This window comes from Pseudopodoces humilis, chromosome 18 (genome assembly GCF_049639895.1).
Source record: "Pseudopodoces humilis isolate 2021_Gansu_Grassland_sample_001 chromosome 18, ASM4963989v1, whole genome shotgun sequence".
In the NCBI taxonomy this organism is placed as follows: domain Eukaryota; kingdom Metazoa; phylum Chordata; class Aves; order Passeriformes; family Paridae; genus Pseudopodoces; species Pseudopodoces humilis.
This window is the reverse complement of record NC_142217.1, coordinates 10,960,798-10,981,246: the sequence shown is the minus strand read 5'-3', so window position 1 is coordinate 10,981,246 and position 20,449 is coordinate 10,960,798. Positions and strand designations below refer to the sequence as shown.

Below are 20,449 nucleotides of genomic sequence, written 5' to 3'. Positions count from 1 at the left end.
AATGGCAAATGCAAAAGCAATGAGGATTTATGAGGCTTTGACAGGGAAGAACATGAAGGAAACCCAACCAAAAGTGATACATTTTTTGTGCACTGTTATCCCATTAAACAGTAATTAAATGCTGTTTAAATAAATGCAAGGTTGTGCTGCTACTGAAAGCTTGATTCTCAACACAAAAGCAGTTACTGCAGACAAGCATGGCTATGGTTACAAAATGAACACAAAAAGTTAATGCAAAAGTCATCTCAAAAAAGTTTATTAGCATGATTAAAAACGTGAAGAATGACAGTAAGAGAAAAAGTAACTTAGCATGGAAGATAATCCATTTCAACAGTTTTATTCAACAAGGCTTGAACTGAATGGATAACTTTATTGCCAGACTTTGCTTGATTTCTTTCACAACAGTTCACACTGTATCAGTTTCACCATTATAAAGACTATTGCTTTTGTTTGGATATGATCCCTGTTGCAGGTAAGTATAAAAAAATATCCCCCATTGCTGCTGGATTGCAGAATGCAATGTTGGTTTAAGAGCTGGTAAAAAAGAAATACTCAGCTGAGGAGTCCATTTAAAAAACAACATTTTTTTTCTCCCCCCCTGCTAATCACACTACAAAGAAATACATTAGTATTTTGGCCTTTAAATTTCTTACATGATATTTATTTAGCATGGCAATCCCAAAATTCCCTCCCTTTAAGTAACCATAAATCAAAACCCTCTTTCAGAGGTTGCTTCTTGGGTTAGATTGTGGAGCTTTACTTCACACAGGCTTACACGGGCTTGAGGACGAAGACAGCATCATCCAGCACGTAGTAGTCATTGTACATGTCACCTTCACAGAGGTAGGGCAGTCTGGTGAAAGCCTCGATGGCAAAACCAGCTTTACTGAAAACTTCTGGCAGGCTGTTCACCTGTTCTTCCCAAGTGTGCCCTTTGATTTCCAAAACTTCTGAGGGCTTTTCCCACTTGCCACCTACTGAGAAAACAGAACAGCTTTGTTTCAGTTATAAAGAAAACTTTGTGTGCTGCATTTTCTTTCAGAAAGCATAATTACACTCTTTATGTTCATTCCACTCCACACAGGAGGTTGCCACACCACTTTTAGACCTGTTGCGAGATCAGTTCAAGTTTATCCCTGCTCTTCAAAAGCAGCTTCTTTAAAGTTATCTTTTGTTACATTTTTAATTAGAAGTGCCAGGACTGGCTAAAAGGTAACTGCCATTAGTGAGGCTGGTGTCCAGCAGACAGGCACAGAGGTAACTACAGTAATCGGAATCAGCAAGCTGAAAATTATGGTTTGCTGTGAAGCTTTCACCATCAGATCACCACTACAAGGAATGGCTACTTTGTGCCTTCAGTGGCCACCTACCAGCTGATCTGCTAATGGCTGCTTAGAGTCATATAAAATTAAGAAGCTGATTAAATAGCACGCTGGAAAATGTCTTGTTATTTGTTATATCCAATGAAATAATCTGAAGGACTACAGGTACAACTCTCAGGAGTCCAAAATTTAACGTTCTTCACTCATTTTCCAAATAATGTCATCCACAACAAACAAAAGCTTTCTGGTTTGGTCTGTACCTTTAACCAGTTTGCTAAATGCAGGAGTAAACACCCTTCTAAACAGGAAGTTCTACATCTTGTGATTACGACAGTTCCTCAAATCCAAACATTTCCCAAGTTCCTCTTCCTTTAAGAAGACTCACTTCCACAGAGATACAAGAAATGGCATCTTTCAACAAATTAAAATATGTGCTAATGCTGGTATTTGACTGGATCCTGTATGGTGCTGGTAAGACTTAAAAAATTTCTTACATTTTTTTATTTAACAGCAGTTAAACAAGACTGAGAATTTTGTGACTATGATTTGCAACACAGCTACAAAATAAAAGCAATGAAAAGTTTTGCTGAAAATCAAGTTAATTTCTGCTATTGTCATTTAACTTCTAACGTACACAACTACTAGCAAATGCTTTTTTCTTCCAAAAGTCTGAAACACTGCTGTAATCTGTGATTTCTGGGTCAAATCCTGCTGCACTACCCTACTGGGAACACTCCAGCAGCAGCCTGGTTTCAGAGCAACTGCGTTTGTTTGGGAGGAGGGCTTGGGAAGTTCAGCAGGCAGCACCTATGTGACCTGAGGCCGTGGAGTTCTGCTCTACGAGGACACCAGAGCCTGTGGATAAGGTGGAAAAGAGAAGGGGATCAGCTGCAGAAGCACAAGCTACTGCCTTTCACCACACAGGGTGCAAGTACACCCACAACTTACAATCTTCAGATTGCTGTAGCTGCTGTGGAATGGACCTGATACAGAATCAGTTTCACTTTATTCCTGTGAAAGTCACAGGCACTGAATCTGATTTGATTTAGTGAGAAAAATGGTGAAGGGACAATGCTAATTTGTGACATAATTGTTCACCATGGTCAGGTTTACAAATTGTGTATCAGCAGTACACTATGAGATTTCAGTTTATTTATCTTCTAGTTTGTTGTTTTTTAGCAAGCAGAAAAGGATGTTATTTAGATACTACCTTTACTCTCACTGCAATAACCTCAATGCCATAGTTTAAATAACTATTTATTTGAATAAAATTAAATATACTAAAACAGAATTCACATAGATTTCAACAAGGACTTTAAACAAATCTTCCAGACTAGTCATATTAAACCACACATTTTAGCTCCTTAATTAGAATGCTCTTCTCTGATTAACCTTCCTGTTTTCTCTGCACACATTTTTAAATGTCAGAACTAACAAGCACTATTATTCTTAGAAACCCAGAATCAATATATGTGATAAAGTGGAAGAATGTCTAGGAACTATTGTGAATTCTAATCAATGTTATGAAGTTGGCTGAATTATAAATGTTTTGATTTATGACATTTCCACTGCCTGCCTTCAGCTTGTCTGGCTTGACTTAGACCAGGAACAGTGGAGGAGAGAGAAAGCCCTGCAGAACTGCTCCACTGAGCAACTGCACTTATGTCACAAAACACCCACCCCCACTGGCCAGTACCCCCAAAACATGCAGGGCTAAATCTCGGGGTAGGAGCTGCACAGCGTATTCTTCTGGTCTTCTCCAGTGCCAAAGGAAACATTCACATTGCTTCAGATCTATCAATCTTCTCTATTTTGTCAAAAAATAGAAAGGCAACCACATTTCCCTGTAGATAAAAAGTGTTAAATGAGCACACGTGCAAGCTGTAGGAACTATCTGAAAAATTCACTGAAAATAACCTTAATTATTTCAAGTTTCAAACACAGTTGATTTCTTCCTTTCCTCCCACCTTTCCTTGAATGAACCAAAAGTAGTTGTTATTCTTTCTTTTTAGACTGTACCTGGCTTTTTAGCTGTCCCTCATATCACCAATTGTTCCTTCCCAACAGGTGTTGCAGGTCACTGCCGAGTCACTGTAACACAGCCCAGGTTTCAGCAAGCTGACTCCTCCATGAACAATGTGTCCCTAACATGCACTTTCTCTGCTTCTGGGTGCCCCTCGTCTCCACCTGAAGTTCTGTGGTTTCGCTTTTTAACTAATTCACATCAAGATTTGTGTACTCCTGGATGCACAGATCATCAGAAGTATAAAGTACATTCATCAGCAAATAACATCTTACTTGAGATAAAAGATCTGACTGTAGATGACAGCGCTGTTTATATCTGTGGAATAGCATTCTCAGACTCAGATTCATCCCTTTCTAAACAAGCAGGAGATGGAACAGTACTAACAGTAACAGGTCAGTTGTTCATTCCTTCTTAATGAAGCATCTTAGAAGAAATAAATTATCTTTTCTAAATACTCTATACTTTCAAGAATGACATTTAAGATGGAAATACCGACAAACCTTTTAGGAGTAGTATGGCTATATTAAGATGTTATTAGTAAAACCAGAGGGATTCCACAAATAAGCATCTCAATCCTTGCTAATTAGGCTGGTCTGTCATATGATGATGACTCTAGAATTATACAAAAGAAAGAAATTTTGCACTTGTGCTGTCTAACCACACTCTACATCCTCTTACATGAAGACTTTTGTGGCTGACAAAAAGGAAGTATCAACAAAAAAATGAGAAGTAGAGAAACCAACATTTAGTAGAAGTATGTGCAAGAGAGTGCAGAGCCCCAGACCTGGGGATTCACTTCTGCCAGCCTGAGAAATATGTTCCAAACCTTTGTATCACTTGCCTTCGAGTTAGGAAAGTGATGAAACTTCAGTAATTACATTTCAGTTTTACATACTAAATCAGAAAAGGAAAAATAACCCAGAAACACTCAGCTGGATTATTACTTTCTTTATATTCCTTCCTTCCTCTAATTCCATTTCTGAACAGAAGTCTATGAGCTTTATTCAGATATACCTTTACAGGAGCAGAAAACTGGATTCCATTCTCTCTCTATCCCTAAGGAAAAGTTTGTAATCAAAACTAACAGGTCTCCATTGCCCTTGCAAACACAGGAAGAAAAGGAAAATCATACCACTAAGGAATTTAGACTGAAATTAATCAGAAGAATTTTGATGGTATATGGCCTTTTCATTCCTCAGAGAAAGGGAGCTGGAATGCAGAGTCTTAAAAAATTATGTGAATCAGAACTGCCCTTTATTCTAACACTCATTTTTGATAAAGGATCAGGGAAGCAGCAGAGCAATGGAAAACTCATCTCCATGATCATCATCTCGTCCTTACTGTTCCTGTACAGCTCTGCTGTGCTCACTTCCTTTGCGGTCTACAAGGTAGGCTCAAAGTGATTCTTCTGGTTTTATTAATTTTTAAATGGATGCAGTTTTAACAATTCCATATGGAGAATAAAAAAAAAAATTCTAGATTTCGTAACTATTATGGTTAAATTTTAAAGAGGAGGTTGGTTGAAGTCCTTGTACTGCACATACACATCTGTGAACTCCTGTGTGGCACATACCTGGACTCTCAACAGCAAGCCCATTCTCATTTTTCAGTAAAGTGTCTAAAATAAAAGGCATTCTGAAGTTAAAATTATCCTGAGAGTATAAACTTCCAGTAAAAGAATTTAAATTCACATCAAAGTATTTATGAGCTGCAGTAAAGCTACTGCAGCCTGACTTCACTTGTCTACTGATTCTCTTCATACACATACAGAACAGAAACCTTGGTAAAATTTAAAAATATCAGAGACTTGGAAGAAGTTTTATGCTTACAGAAACAAACCCATTAAAATGCACATGGTTAAAAGTTATGTGATTACTGCTGGTTTTTTTTAAATCTAGAACAAAATTTTTGTTTAGATAAAACCAAACAGAGCTACAAAAGGAATCTTTACATGATAATGAGACCTTGACAAGAGAATTAGGACTTCACAGTCCTTTCTGTGCTCACAGCAAAAACACTTGCAGTATCTACTACCAGAAGCTGAAAAAGGCTTCATACATGTGAAAACCTCTCTGATTTTTCCAATGGTATAAGCTGATGTAGTGAAACACCTACAAACTGACACTGCAAAAAGGCAACAATTTTAACTACTCTAATTTCTCATCGTATATTTTAATTGCTTTTTCATTTATTTCCTCTCCCTCCAGTTAAAGCCAAAGTTGCTAAAGAAAAGTGGGAAAGACCAAACAACAGAGAACTCTGTATGTTACCATGTTACTTGCTTTGTCTGTAATTCAGAGCTTCTTCTTGTCTTTTTAAAGTATATTTACCATCAATTTTGTGATTAATTGATGACTCAATTAAGGAGACATGCTGAGCTGCTAAGGCTTTACTTTAGATTTGTACAAAACTACTTATCAATTTATATTTAACTAATTTTAACAAATCAGGTAATTTAACACATTGGATGCATGGTAAAGTTAATCTCTGTAAAGGCTATCTTTAACACACTGATTCCTTTAGGTTTAAAGTAAATTTTGTTCAAACTTCTTACAATAACAGGTTTTGCTATTAATTAATGACCTCCACTGCTACATAGCCTTGTATAAAAATCAGAAGCTATGCATTTAAAGATCTGTTAAAGGTACATATGTTAAGTAATGCAATAATAATAATAATGTAATTTAAAACCCTTCTGCTCGTCAATTTACTACTTAGTAAATACCCAAAGACATACCCAGATATAAAATCTAAATTAGGAAAGGTAGAAAAAGATGTTTCCTTCCAACTCATAAATGTTGCACTGAACCAAAGTGTTTTAAATAATTTTCAGAAAATAAGTAGCAGCCGAAAAGTTTTCCAAGCAATTGCTCAAGAACTTCAAAAGCAGAGATATGCTCAACACTACCAACAGCCTGTGAGTATCCATTCCTAAATTTATGGGGAAAAAGAGAAACCAAAAGATTTTAGGAGTTTATTGCACCTATTTCCTTTAAAGTTGCTAGAGATGTAAAAAAAATATTCTGAGTAACAGTCAAAGACATTATAAAGTATTCTAAATGGCCAGATGCATAGAATTACATATATATATTTATGCATGTGTGTATACACACACACACACCCACACCTTTTTAAATATATGTATGTACATTTAAAATTAAAACTGCCATAAATTTGTATTTTGCCAAGAAGAGGTCTGGTTCTGTATTGCTTGGTAAAATTCCTGGAGCTATTAAGAGGTTACATTTGAAAAGTACTGCTTTTTCAGTTCCTCTTGCTCCATTAACCCGGAGTAGAGGACAAAAACATAATGAAACTATTATAAAAGTTCTGTAATATATTTAAAGGTATTTCCCTTCCTCCAGCACACAGAGCCTAAACTAAATATTCAACATCACTGGGTAAAGCCACCCAACTTATTTCATCATTCCAAATTTATGCCATTAAGTCTTATATGACAATAATTTTACATGTGCCATGTAAATTATTTAAAAAACAAACAAACAAACCCAACAAAAGCACATAAAAAAAAACCCAACCAAAACACAAATCCAGACCACACAATCACACATATTTGCAAGTGAAATATTAGAAATCACATATATTTTCAAGTGAAGAAAATCACTTCAAAATCTTGCTTCTGAAATCTTGCTTCTCTTGAGAAACAACGTTAATTTTTTTCCTATTCTGAGCACAGAGATCATTCAGAGATGCCAAGCAGAACCAAATGACACACAGAATGAAGTCAAGCACTTCTCTATAAACATTTTACTTTGTTTATTTCCATACAGCTCCAACAATTTTCTTCTGTAATTATCACTTTAAAGCTTTCAAGTCCCTGCTGATATGACCTGGTCCTTGGTTTGGCCATCAGATATGAAAATATGGGCTATGTTTTCCTGCCCCTGTGCTCCCTGGAGATTAGAAAAAGCCAACAGGATAAGAAACATGTTCTGAAGCCTGTAGATAACACATGGACAAAACCAACTGGATAAGAGGGGAGAAAGGATTTTACTGAAACACAAAAAGGATGGAGTTTGCCTCAAAAAATAAATTCTGCCTTTCTTTAAAAAAAAAAAATCACCTCAGTAATGAAACACTTCTTTCCCTAGGATGATTTGGAAGATGACACTGTTTACCAAAACAGATGAGCATGTGCAGCACTTCAGATTTGTTCAACAGTTCTCCTGTAAGCAAAGGAGCAGGTGAGGAAGTTAAGCTTCTTCAGACTTCCTTTGCTTCAAAGAGAGAGGAGACAGCCTTGCAGGGCAGTGTTCTTTGGGAGTATTTTCCAAACAGATCACCAGAACCAGGTGCATTGTAACTTACATCTGTGTTACATATTCCATTTCCAAGAACTCTGGGAAAAGACTTTATCTTTGTAAGATAACTGCTGATGCTTCATAAAAGTTTCCTTTTTTAGTTTAGATTTAATTCTGTCTTCTTTTTTCTCTTTACATAAACTTTTATGTATTCCTTTTACACGAACTGAGCAATTGTGAAAGTTGTTTGATAATTGACAGCAACATAAAATAAACTTGTTTCATGGGTGAAATTTTGGATTTGCTCATGTTAATGGGAAAGTTATTGATGTAACATTTACAGACCAACAGTAAATAAATCTTGGAACAATTTAAACAGAGTAAAACCTGTGTATTAGACAGGCAAACAGAAAAAACTGACAATATAAACACATGCATTATCGTGGCAAAGCTCATTTGGGATGAGGGCATCTTCCAAACCTATTTAAGAAAGTAATTGTCATTGTGAAAACATTGCTTCTCCAATACTAAATTCACCTGCTAGGCTGACAACCCCCATCTCCCAGTCCCACCATCCCAAATCAGGAATACCTGGAGCACCATGTTTTGCCTTTACAAACCTATTCAACATGGACACAAGCACAAAAAAGAACTACAATATGCAGTACAAGGCAGTATACTTTTTTTTTTTAAGCACGTTTTTCAGCAGTTACTATCTAGCTAATCTGCAAAATCAGCACTTTTCCAAGGTATCTGCTGGTATCAGGCATTTTCCCTTCTAAAGGGAACAGCTAAGAACAGCTGCACCTTTCATCACAATTTTAATAAAGCAAGGCTTTGTTTAAAAAATGAAGTGGCATTTCTCACTTCTGCAAGATGAGAACTGACAACTGAGACAAAGCAAGGATCCATCTTACACACTACTGTGTTTCCAGCTCAATAGTATTTCAGGAGGACAAAATAAACACCTTTGCCTTCTTATCCCTGTCAATCCATTACAAGGATATTAACATGTTCAACAAGGAAATTTCACACTCTCTGGCTCCCAATATTCACTAGTACTCTGAAGTATTGCATGACATTTTTGTTTCAGAGAAACTTACACCAGTCCAGTCATGTATTATCCTATAATGACTTTTTCTGTCTGTATTAGGAAATACAAAGGATTCTTATATGACTCTATGAGACACTTATTAAAAACAAAGTTGTGGTAATACCTGTTCTCAGTGACTGGTCTAATACCTGATGATTCAGGTATTGGGCTCTCTTGCCAAATTTAGACACCTGCAGTAACTGCATTCCTGGATGTTCTGCATGTTGAAATAAAACTGAAAAGCCCCAGAGAGAATTTATGATTGAGCTCCTCTGGACTCTAGGTGTCACTGTCATTCCAGAAACAGTGAGTACAGGTCTGTATTTTAATTCCTCCTCCACCTTGCTTTGTTCTCTTAGAGCAGGTTTTATGTTATTCACATAGACAGCTTCCACCATTACCATCCCATTATACCGCATGTAATCACCCAAATAGCTCATTTTGTTTAAAATAATTTCTCCATTTCTATCTATGGATCTATCACTGGATCAAACACCTTACCTGCCCCAACACTATTCCATTTGTTCTCCCTCTACAAAATTAAAAAGTTTCACAACATGGGTCCAAGCTGGTTTTAATGAGCTGCTACAAGAAGTTACTTGAGCTGTGGAATGCTCTCCTCTTTGAATGTAACAAGTATAATTTTATTATATATAAAACATATGTACATATCTATTTTTAAAACGCATCATCATGTAGAACAGCTGAATGAAAGTAAAGAAATTCTAAAATGGTTTTTGCATCATGAAGACATTCTGGCAGTTAATTGTCTGTTTTTTTAGCCCACAGTTTAACTGATCTTTAGAGGGAAATATGTAACTTTTGTGTGTGCTAACTTGCACTGTTAACAGTTTATATAGGTCCACATTCATAATAGTGGCAAACAGACAAACTGAGCATGTTTTTAAGTTTCAAACATATTAAGGGAGCAAACCTGCCTTCAGCAAAGTGATTCATCTGCCAAGTCACCATCACGAATAAAATTATGACATTGGTTTACAATCATCTTACAATCACATTTCAACTTCCAACAAGTAGGAATGACTGTTCAACAATCACAGAACAGGTTTATTGTCTCCTGGGATTTATAAATTTAATTCTCTATTCTCCTCCCAGCATATGGTAGGAGATTAATGATGAAGGATATAAGCAGGCTTAGAATAGTTTGTTCCTTAACTTATCCCCCCGAGCTGAGCCAGGGAGTTGTACATGGTCTATTATGGACTACCCAAAAAAAATGCAGGAAAGTAGATGTGAGGGCAATAGTGATTGCCAAACACAGTGGCACAGAATTTTGAAGAAACACAAAAAAAGCATTTCTCATTTTTTGGTTCTAGTATGCCAGTGAAAGACTAGAAAGACACTGCTAATATTTGGAATTTTAAAGGATTTCTACAAGGGGAAGCCATATTGTTCCATATTATAGGAACAATAAGTTGTAACCAAATATGTTTGAAATACTTAACAGATGCCTAAGTCAAACACCAAATCTAATTTAAGGCATTACTTTTCAAAATAGTTACAAAATTACAAGCTCAAATACTGTATTTTAAGTAATTCTTCATCTAATGGCATTATTTCTTATACTTATTTTTTTCCTTTCTCCCATCAAAATACCACCAGCATGTAAAAAGAGAGACCCAGATTCATATATTTGATGCATTTGCGATTGCCAGAACATGATTAGCTCTGCATTTTCTGGGCCTTTCTACAGACAAGTCTTAACACTCAAGGAGAACCAGAACAATGACTGATGAACATCAGCCTCCTGGAATTCAAACCACCTTCAGGGTGCTTTAACCTGAATCCACAATCACAGACATGTAAAAATGTTTCTAGTCTCTTCAGAAGTTTAGTCATAAAGATGGATTAATCTAAAAATCTCTCGTATATTTCCTTAAAATCCAAGTTTGGCACTGAATTTTAATTTTGTATTCCTTTTACTAGTACAATGTAAATTAATACAATATTAATAGTGGTTAGTACTTTGTATTCATAGGGGTCTATATTTTACTTTGAGACCTCATGCTGGAAAGTGGAAGTTATCTTCCAATGAATTTTTAGGTAGGATTCATTTGGAACACTTGAAACGACTTGAACAGCTGTATTCAGTGTTAAGACAACTTGTCATTAGAGACAGCTCAGGTCACCTCTAGGTAAAAGTCCTTAATCAGGGACCAGTTTTTCCAAGTTGCTCCAACATAGCTGAAATGTGGTAACTTGCAAAACAGGATCTGTGACTTCAATATTTGAGCTTTTTGTTGGTGCCAACAATGTATTCTGTGGAGTTAACAAAACAGCTTACATCATGTGGCTTATTTACCTATGATTTCATACTTCTGAACATGCCCTCTACCAGTTATTTGTAAAAACTCAAATACAAACATGTCATTTATTAAACACTTAATTAGATCCTACACTAGTTTACCTGCCTAAACAGCTGCTAATGTGTGCACTTACCATTTTCCACATAGGGGTGAAATGGCAGAACCAGTGCTAGGATGACTCTGCCTCTGGTTGGCTCCAGTACACTTCTAATATCTTTTAATACAGTCAGTGGTTGATCACAGCGATCCAGCAAATTCAAACAGCTGATAACATCATACTGAAACCCTGTGTTTTGCCATTCATTTACACCAAGCACCCTGTGAAAAGAAGAGAAAGAGATACAGTCTTTTAAATAAAAACAAGCTGATTTCAGATAGAACTACTGAAGACAAAAATTCCCTGTGGATGTGTTGGTAGTACAGGTAAGGTCAACCATTTAGAGAAGAGACAGACACAATCCCTTCCGGTCTTTTGGAAAGAAAACTAAATCAATGATCAGCATGGCTACATGTCCAGCCCTATGAACCTTGATAAACATCAGGTAATAAAGGAGACAAAAACCAACACTGGTAAGAGGAATCATCACATGTGTTTATTTCTCTGGTTTTGTACAAGCTAACCTTTTCCGTACAAGCAAACAATAAAGGAACTGACTGAAAATACTGAACATTCATTAAACTACATTACTGTGCTGTAATGTCTGATATAAAGGATGTAGGAGTTATTCAGTCAATACCTGTATTTCTTCTTCTGAAGCTGCCATATCATAGTTTCAGACAATTCAGTGGCATAGATTTCTTCAAAGTGAGGACTCATAACTTTAGTGACTTCTCCATCTCCAGCCCCTAAATCGAGAAGTCTGTGGGATTTCCATTCAGGATTTATTTTAAGCAGTCTTTGAAATTGTTCTGGGGAAAACACAAACATTGAGCCCCTTCCCAGCAGCCTAAAATGTAAAAACAAGAAATGACCAATTTTGTACAAACTTTAACAGGACAGGCAGTGAAGAAATTTAGAATGTGCTTTGGCAGGAACCAGTTGCACACAATAGTAGACAAGGTCACTGCTCAGATAAATTTTAAATCCAGTTCAACTTGCCTTGCACTTGTAAGAGATCAAACATAGAGCCACATGCAGTTACAGTGGTTAAGACTCCAGAAGGAATTTGATTGGGTAAGGGAGAGCTCATGAGGTGCAGCTCAAGAAAATAACTGCATTAAAAAAATAAAAAAATAAAAAATAAAAAAATAAAAAAAAAAGGGGAAGAGAAAGAGTAGGAAAGATAGACTGAACCTTATTTGTCACATCTGCAGATTTGAATCTCTGCCACCTACCTTAAAAAAAAAAACAAAAAAACCCAAGATGAAATAAAAGAGGAAATAAAATGGTTGCAGACACAGAAGTATGCACAATGAATGAGGAATAGGATGTGGAATGCGGAGGGAAGACAGGGAACAGATTTAAAGAAAGCATGGGGGTAACGCTGCTGGAGGGGCAAAAGAGATTTTTTTAGTTCTGTGTTACAATGGCTTTTGCTGCTATCTGCTGATCCTGCATTCAACATGAAAAGCTGTGGAATAGAAAATAGACAACTCATTAAGGAATTGTGTAGAGGTGACAGTTGGATTCCTTATGGATCAAGTCAATGCCATACCCACCCATAACTGTTTGAAGACTACACAGTGACATGTTTCAGCTGTCACAGAATAATTCAATGATGAAACAGAAGAACAGGCAGAGGAAGAAGAACTGGTCAGTAATAGACTGCAGGTAGATAAATACTATTCTTTAAACTCCTGTTGATAGCATGTTAAACTTAAAGACAATGAACAGGAAAAAAAACAAAACAGGAAAAAAGGTAAACAGAGATAAAAAGACTCAAAGAATAAAAAATGTGAAAAGGAGCTGGCCTAGGAAAGACTGACTACTAAAACCCAAAGAAACAAAAAGGACAGAGTATAGAAAGTCATAGAGAAGAAACTAAGCAGGATATCAAATGTATAAAAATAAACAGACTACATCCAATTTAAGTAGAGCCCCCTTGCAGAAGACATGTGTCAGTCCACACTGTATAATTGGCTCATAGCTATTATTCCTAACAGTATTATGAGGTGTTATTCAAAGCCCTGAAGAGCCTTTGAAAAAAAATGGAAGAGAAAGGAAGAAGAGACCAAAGGAACCTTTATATAAAGCTACACATAACTAAGTACACCACAGGGAAGCTCATAAAGTCATCTGGGTAGAAAATAAGGAAAAGGACTATTTTTCTAGCCCCAGTAGACAGCTCCTATCTTGTATCAGACTGTGGGAGAAGTATGTAGCAGCTGCAGAGGTGGGGATACTGGAGAAATTGGCTAAATGTAACAAAATGCATTTTTCATATGGTCAAAGCTGAAAAGCTGTTAAAGGTGTCCAAATCGGGTAAGGTGAGCAAAAAAAAGCACTGCCTTGTTTGAAAAAAATACAAAAGCACCCATGAACAGCCAAACTCCCCTACAATAAGATAAGAAGAATGCTGTTTTATCAACTTATGTTTTCCTGCTTTGCTGATGGTTCATCAGTCAAACATGCTCCATAAGAAGTTATCTGTTCCAGTGCAGTTTACACACAAATTGAGGTGGAATCGTTTTACAGAATAAGAGAAAGGACAACATTCCATATTAGTGTTGCCAGACAAAACACTTGGCCAGCTTTGCACTGTTTAGAAATGCATCAGAATTTGCCAAGGGCAGGCAAACACTTGGAAGAGTTTTAGGTACAATACAGAACTGTCTGGAAACAGGCACCATCCCGAACAATCACAACAGTAACTGATAAAACTGTGGCAGTAGGGAAAGGGCAAGGTGGGACAGGGGAAGAAAGCTGAGGGAAGGAAGAGACACAAAGAGACACTCTCTTAGAAGAAAATTAATACAAATAACTGTTATAAAATGCAATTAGAATCCTCTGACTGTCTTTTATTAATTGCAATTACCTCCTCTGTCCCTCCATAGTGGAAATGGTGTTCACCAGTTAAGAGGGCTGGGCATGATGAACACAGGAGGACATTTCACATCTGACAGAGCAGCAAAAGGAAATTACACATTTTGAAAAGCTGGCAGATCAAGGGGTAGTGCTGAACACTTGAAAACTCTAAATACAAACTGTATTTAGCTTACCCAAGATTGACTTTTCACTTACCCATTGATAGATGTTCTAGACATAAAAAGGCTAAAAATAGAGGACACAAAAGAGTGATAGAGCTGGATAAACAGCCAGCCTGACTTCTCAATGCTGTTGTTTAAGAAGATCTGTGTTCCTTGGTCAAGGTAACTCTGGACAAAAATGGGTTGAAGGGATTCAGACAACTGTTCAGTGTTGCAGACATACCACTAGAGAAAGAGATAAAGGATCATTTAAAAAGTTCAGCAATGCAAACCCAGAAGTAAACCCAGAAGTAGTCAAAATTAATAGATACAAATTTACGACCAGTTTCCATAAATATGAAAATTTAGCTTTTCCTACAGTTCAACAAACTTCAGGGTTAAATTAACTTAGAATTGTACCAAAATGAGAAATGATTACTTGCTAAGAAATAATGCTTTTATTTTTTGTCTTAATTATTACCCTGTACTTGGAAGTTATTTGCAAGGTTAATTCCCTAGAAAGCCAATGTAAGTCCTCTATGCAAAAATTGTATTTAAAAAATGTAAATTTATTTCTAATGAAGAACATCACTTATTTTTCACTCTCCTATACTTATGCGGAGTTAGTGTCAGTCCTTCTCATAAAATGCCATTGTATCTGTTTTCTACCATTAAGAACTCTCTACAGCCAACAACCTCTTATCTCCCCCTAAAATCTTGCAATAATGTTCCTTAATCTGACTGCATGTGCTCATTGTGCAGATGGGGCGTTTTAAGTATCCTGAAGTAAGATGTGAAGTTTTAGCAGAACCTTGCGGAAGGACAGAAACTGTCAGCCGGGGTAACTCCCCAAAGATTTAACACACTTGTGCTCAGATCCTGATCCCATCACATCTGTTTTTCCTGTTGGGAGAGGAACTCAAGACAGGTTTACACAGCATTCAGCACAGTGGAACTTTCAGACATCACTGGAATGGGACAGGACTCTCATTGCAGTGTGTGCAGCTTCCCAGCAGCAGTGCCAGCAAGCAGCGGGAAGCACACCGTGCACCAGGCCCCTTATGCCAGATTCAAGAGCATCAAACACTGGCCCAAAGCAGCAAGGGAAGACCCTTCAGTTGAGCAGCAAATTAGGTTAGGTTTGAAAACCACCTGCACAATGGGTGCATTTCTGGCAGAATCAGGCTATTGATTGTACTTTCAAACACAGTTGTGGGTAGAACAAGTGAGTGATCCTTTCTTCTGAAACACAGATTCTGAGCCTGGCACAGGGATCCCCGAGACTGCTGATTCACCAGTTTAGGTCTCTTCTCACTGCAGCTCAGCCCTTGTTAAATAAATCAGCATAGACCATGATTCCCAAAAGGAATCCTTAGTGGCTCCTGAAAAACCACTAAAGCAGCAGCTTGTGTACTTTGTCCACTCATTCAGAAGCCAATTCCAAGAGCGTGACAGAAGCAAATGATCCCAAGGAGCTGAGGAGCAGGCTGGGATGTGTCAGGTTCACCCACAAGGCTGTGCCTCACTCCACTGAACAGGTTTGGAGTGGTTCAGATGATTTGCCTTTTGCAATGTCTCGCCAGTTTCAATCCAGTAGAAAACATTTTCAAAGCCTTAGGAAACAGAGGCTTTGTTCCATAAGCAGCATGACTACACCCAAGCTCATACACCTTGGGGTTCTGCACTGAACTTTCACCTGCAGTTCCACTGAAAAACAACAGTCCTACAATTCTTGTCTTTAAAACTTCTAGATATTGATGTAACTACTGACAGAAGGATGATGGTGACAACTAGCAGAAGCTTGTTTCCAAAAATTAGGTGTTGTTGACAGATCTCCAACTTATTATTTTCAGTATGGTTTAGTGGGTATGGTGGTATTTGGTCCAAGGCTGGACTTGATGATCTTGGAGCTCTTTTTCAGCCTTAATGATTCAATGATTAGCCATCGCTAATCTTGCCTATAAGGTTATTGACAACTACCTATATAACACTGGTGAATAACAAAGATTCTAACACATTATAAGAGGAAAAAAAAAAAAACACCAAAAAATTCCCCATCTAAATTTCAAATGAAAAAAAAAGGTGAAAACCAGCTTAATTCCAGAACTATTTCCTCAGAACAGAAACTGCTTTTATTTTCCTCCATGTACAACATATGAAAGGCCACTAGTTACATGGCAGTGTCAATCTCTTATATATTTTCAGATTGTTGTGCTAAGACCTTTGTCATAACAAAAATCATAACCATTGCAACTCTTGCCTAATATTAGTAAAAGGATGAAAAACCTCTTTTAGATAATTTACATAAAACTAGTTAAGTCAGTAAAACTGCAAAGTCAAAGTACCAGGGGTCTGAACATGCAACCCTTGCTTACCCCACAAACTCAATAACAATAAATCTTACTAAATGTACTAAATAATCAATACCTACATTTAAAATCTAGATCAAATAAAATAGAGATGGAGATTATCCACTGCAGACCATCTACCTGTGAATGACACAAGCACCTCCAAAACACATTCCCCTGACTTTTCTTTCTACTACAGCTTTTAACAACACAAAAGACTTTCAGATTTTCTTTGTTCACCAGGAGGAAGTTCCTCCTGTACACCTGAATTCTGCTTCTCTTTCTACCCATGATCTGAATGATCCTAACAGCAGACCACAAGCATTAAATTCCAGGGATACATCCACCCATCAAGATTCTGGATGCCAGCACCCACCCAGAGCACTAAGAAGGCTGCAGTAATGGATCAGCAGGAAGAATTATGGTCTTCCTTTGTATAGCAGTCCTCAAGTGTTTATACTACATCTTCATTAGCTTGGTTCTGCATATTTAACCCAGATTAAGCTGCCAGCTTCCTTCTGCACTACGAGTTCTTTATTAGCTCTTCTAACTCCTGTCAGATTTCCAGCAGCATTTCGTCAAAACATAGTGCGGATCTGAACACATTCCAAATGAAATCTGTAACATAACCATTGCATTGCAAGGGCATGGCCCCTAACTTCTCCACAAGGTAGCGACCCATGTGTCCACACTGCCCAAACATAGCACCAACCTTTTATCGCAGTCGGATCACATTGCAACAACTCAGTCCTAGTCTCTTGCCACCTCCTACTGCTCCAAGGCCTCTGTGGGAGTCTCAGTTTCCCACTTTTTTTTGTTTTCCTCTACACGCACCGGTACTAATTAAAACATCTCTGTGATTACAAACCCACCCCCGTCACCACCACCTGCAAACTTCACTGGTGCACTCTTCACAGGGCTCGCCGGACACATGGGGGGTGTGCATTGAAAAAACCGGGGTGCACATCCACAGCCCAGGGTGCACACCCAGAGCCCGGGGTGCACCTCTGCCGGGAGCAGCTCTGGCCCCGACCCGCCCCGCTCCGGCTGCCGGGACAGGCGCTGCCCCCCGCCGGTACCGCCGGGCTCGCCCCGACCCCCCGGCGGCGCCCCCCGAGCCGCAGCCCCGGCAGCGCTCCGCGCTCCGCACGGCAACTTTCTCACCGCAGGACAGAGTGGTTCCCTCTCTTTGTCTGCGCTGCCCGGGCCGGTGCCCCCTCAGCCCGCACCGGGCTTCCCGCTCCTCCCGCCGTTACCCCCGGCAGACCCCCCGCCCTGCCCGGCGGAGCTCCCCAGGGGCGGGGGTCCCTGTGCCGCCCCCGCCGCCCAGCCCGGCACGATGAGGGAAGGGAAGGGAGGGGCGGGCAGCACGGCCGCCGCCGGGGCTCTACCTGGTGGTTCTCCCTGGCGCCCGGGGCTGGCTGGCGGTGGCTGCCCATCATATTCACGTAGAGGGACCTGGATAAAGGGCTCCGCAGGTACCGCGCCGGACCAGCCCACATCGTCCTCCTCAGCACCCACAGGAGCAGGGTGTAGCAGCCCAGCCAGCACAGCCACAGTCTCATGGGGAAGGGGCCCGATCAGCCCCGCGCGCCGCCGCCGCCCCCCCGCTCCATGGCAGCGGCGGCTCCGGCTTGGGGCCCGCGCACACGCTCCGGGCGGAACGCGCCGCCGCGGCAGCGGGACCCGCCCGGACGCCTTCGCTGCGACACGCCGGGGCCTGGCGCGCACCCGCTCCCTCCCTCTCCCTCGGAACGGCCGGGCGGGGCCGCGCTGCCTTCGAACCGGAGCGGGGCCGGGCAGGGCCCCTCAGCCGGGCTCCTCCTTCGGCCCCGCCCCGGGCACCGCCGGCAGCGGCGGGAGGGCGGTGGCCGCCTCGGCGGCGCTGGCGCACGGGCTCGGCGCCGCCCTATCAGCCCCACGCGGGACTGAGGGCCGCGGGGCGAACAATTGCTGGTAAAGAGCGGGGCCTCTCCTTCTCATCAGATTTGATGGCTGAGTCCAGCCCCTTCATCTCCTGGTGAGGGTGGCACTGGGATCCTGGCTTTTACCTGGAACCTCCTCTGATCAAGCACTGATCACATCTAACCTTGCTTATCTTGGGAAATCAGAGCAACAACAGAATATTGCCAGAGGATTTTTGTGTTCGGTTCATTTTCACTGATGTTTAACTCCCTGGAGGAAAGTTTTTGACTTGAGAGCTTTAGACAGTTTTCCACTGAAGATTGTTTTTTGTGTTTTTTGTTGTTGGTGGTTTGGTTTTGTTTGTTTTGTTTTGGGGGTTTTTATTTTTTGTGGGTTTTTGTTTTGGGTTTCTTTGTTTTTGTTTTGTTTGTTTGTTTGTTTTTTTCTCTCCAGTAGATAGGCTAGAATGCCTTTTTGGTCTATTTTTATTTGGTTTGGGATTAAGACTCTCCTTTCCATGCCTGTTCTTATTTGTAAAGACAGACTAGTTTATTTTTTTCCCTCCAGGAATAAAACAACTTTATAATCAAAATCCAAAATGACAAAAGATAAATTTGCTGCTTTTAAAGCAGACATTTGCTCACAATACTATAAGTCAGTAAATAAAATTGCTTTGGGTTACTTACATGTTCACAGGGAAACATATCTTGGTTTTATCACATAAAAAATACAGATAATTGTTTGCATATAAGAAATTTGCTAGCTTTTGTCTTTGCATCATTAGCATACAACCTAGGCGTGTTTTAATGGAATTTTTCAAAATTCCTACCCAGTGTTATATTTGTCATTAATATTCTGATGCAGTAGTTGTATATTCAGCATATTTTTCTCTTGACAAGCCATAAAAAACTCACTATTCATGCATATTTAGGTAATAATTTTGATGTATAGTTATTTGCACATAAGCTGGTGGAGTTGTAACAATTGCTGGACAACCTCAGCAAACCATTTGTGGTGTAAGTAACCTTTTCATTCTATTAGTGTGCTGGGAAAGGATTCCCAGAAATAATGCAATAACTTTTTTTTCTGCTCCACTATTTGGAGAGCATTTTTCTTTGTCTTGATGGGAAATTTCTACAATCAGTTGAATCCCTGGAGCCGAAATGGTCCCAAATACACCCACAAGGTTTAACACAGCCCTTGTTGCTTTGTGGTGACCCAAGGAGCCTGGCTTTTGGCGTAGGCTCGGTGGCAGGGCTGGCTTCGTGTAGTCTATGAGGAAAATCCTCAATTTTCCCAATAAAATGCAGTGCTAAAACAACTTTCCCTTCTATTATTTAAACATTAGCAAGAAAGGGATTACCAGAAAGAGGTCTTTAAGGTAAACACAGATATCTGAAATCCTCTCCCCTAAAGGTAACCCAGGAAACCCAGTTGTGGGTCTGTCCTGACCTTCAGGACAACTCCCCCCAGTCTCAGTTGTATGTTCCTTTACCAAACCAGCTGGAATTTTTTTGTCTGCATATACTACTGAGCCTTTTCCCCCAGCTGTCTTAATTATGGCAAGGAAGTGCCTGGAAATACTTGCGGAGATGTGGCTTATCTGAAGTGCTCCTTCCCCTTCCTGCTTGTCTTTCCTGACAGCAGCCATTAGACTGTAGAACTGTATTCAAATGTAAACATTCCTACCAGCCATGTCAACACAGTACATTCATGGATTACTGAGTGGTTCCAAAATCAGGGCAGCAAGAGACTGGGAAAGTCATTTTGTACAAGACCAAAAGGTGGGCTTGTAAGCTCCACAAAACATCATTTTTCCACGCTTAAAATTAAATATGCTTTGTTGTCATTTATTCGATATTTTCACTCTATCACCATATATTATATTACTACTATATTAGACTAACATTCTTTAGTGTCTATTGAGCAATATCCTTTTAAGTCTAGCAGACATTTCTGCCTATTGATTTTCAATAAATGAAATTCATTCAATGTATTAAGTCCCATATTCTCAGAATTTATAGAGAAACTCTAAGAATG

The 20,449-nt window shown here is 39.3% G+C and overlaps 2 protein-coding genes across 4 annotated transcripts; one reads left to right on the top strand and one right to left on the bottom strand.

Annotated features, from left to right (window-relative positions):
* Positions 1-240: 240 nt before the first annotated feature.
* Positions 241-18,181, bottom strand: METTL9 (methyltransferase 9, His-X-His N1(pi)-histidine). 2 transcript variants are annotated; one of them, XM_005522956.2, is made up of 5 exons: positions 17,896-18,181; positions 14,212-14,402; positions 11,768-11,977; positions 11,164-11,348; positions 241-977 (listed from the first exon to the last, which is right to left on the bottom strand). In XM_005522956.2, the coding sequence occupies exons 1-5, from the start codon at positions 18,067-18,069 to the stop codon at positions 772-774; spliced, it is 966 nt and encodes a 321-aa protein (XP_005523013.1). In that variant the 5' UTR covers positions 18,070-18,181; the 3' UTR covers positions 241-771. The 2 variants fall into 2 exon arrangements, with proteins under 2 accessions (XP_005523013.1, XP_005523014.1); XM_005522957.3 differs by having other exon boundaries at positions 241-974.
* IGSF6 (immunoglobulin superfamily member 6) lies at positions 1,669-8,245 on the top strand. Of its 2 annotated transcripts, XM_005522955.3 has the most exons (6): positions 1,680-1,793; positions 3,390-3,740; positions 4,630-4,736; positions 5,556-5,609; positions 6,182-6,265; positions 7,461-8,242. In XM_005522955.3, the coding sequence occupies exons 1-6, from the start codon at positions 1,727-1,729 to the stop codon at positions 7,497-7,499; spliced, it is 702 nt and encodes a 233-aa protein (XP_005523012.1). In that variant the 5' UTR covers positions 1,680-1,726; the 3' UTR covers positions 7,500-8,242. The 2 variants fall into 2 exon arrangements, with proteins under 2 accessions (XP_014108259.1, XP_005523012.1); XM_014252784.2 differs by lacking the exon at positions 5,556-5,609 and having other exon boundaries at positions 1,669-1,793; positions 7,461-8,245.
* Positions 18,182-20,449: the final 2,268 nt, after the last annotated feature.

Excerpts from the sequence above, each read along its gene's own strand:
- IGSF6 (XM_005522955.3), top strand. The coding sequence starts at position 1,727 with ATGGCATCTTTCAACAAATTAAAATATGTGCTAATGCTGGTATTTGAC. Across the intron at positions 1,794-3,389 it reads CTGGATCCTGTATGGTGCTG|GTGTTGCAGGTCACTGCCGA; the intron begins GTAAGACTTAAA and ends CCTTCCCAACAG. Across the intron at positions 4,737-5,555 it reads CTTCCTTTGCGGTCTACAAG|TTAAAGCCAAAGTTGCTAAA; the intron begins GTAGGCTCAAAG and ends CTCTCCCTCCAG.
- METTL9 (XM_005522956.2), bottom strand. The coding sequence starts at position 18,069 with ATGAGACTGTGGCTGTGCTGGCTGGGCTGCTACACCCTGCTCCTGTGG. Across the intron at positions 14,403-17,895 it reads GCGCCAGGGAGAACCACCAG|TGGTATGTCTGCAACACTGA; the intron begins GTAGAGCCCCGG and ends CTCTTTCTCTAG. Across the intron at positions 978-11,163 it reads TCACCCCTATGTGGAAAATG|TAGGTGGCAAGTGGGAAAAG; the intron begins GTAAGTGCACAC and ends CTGTTTTCTCAG.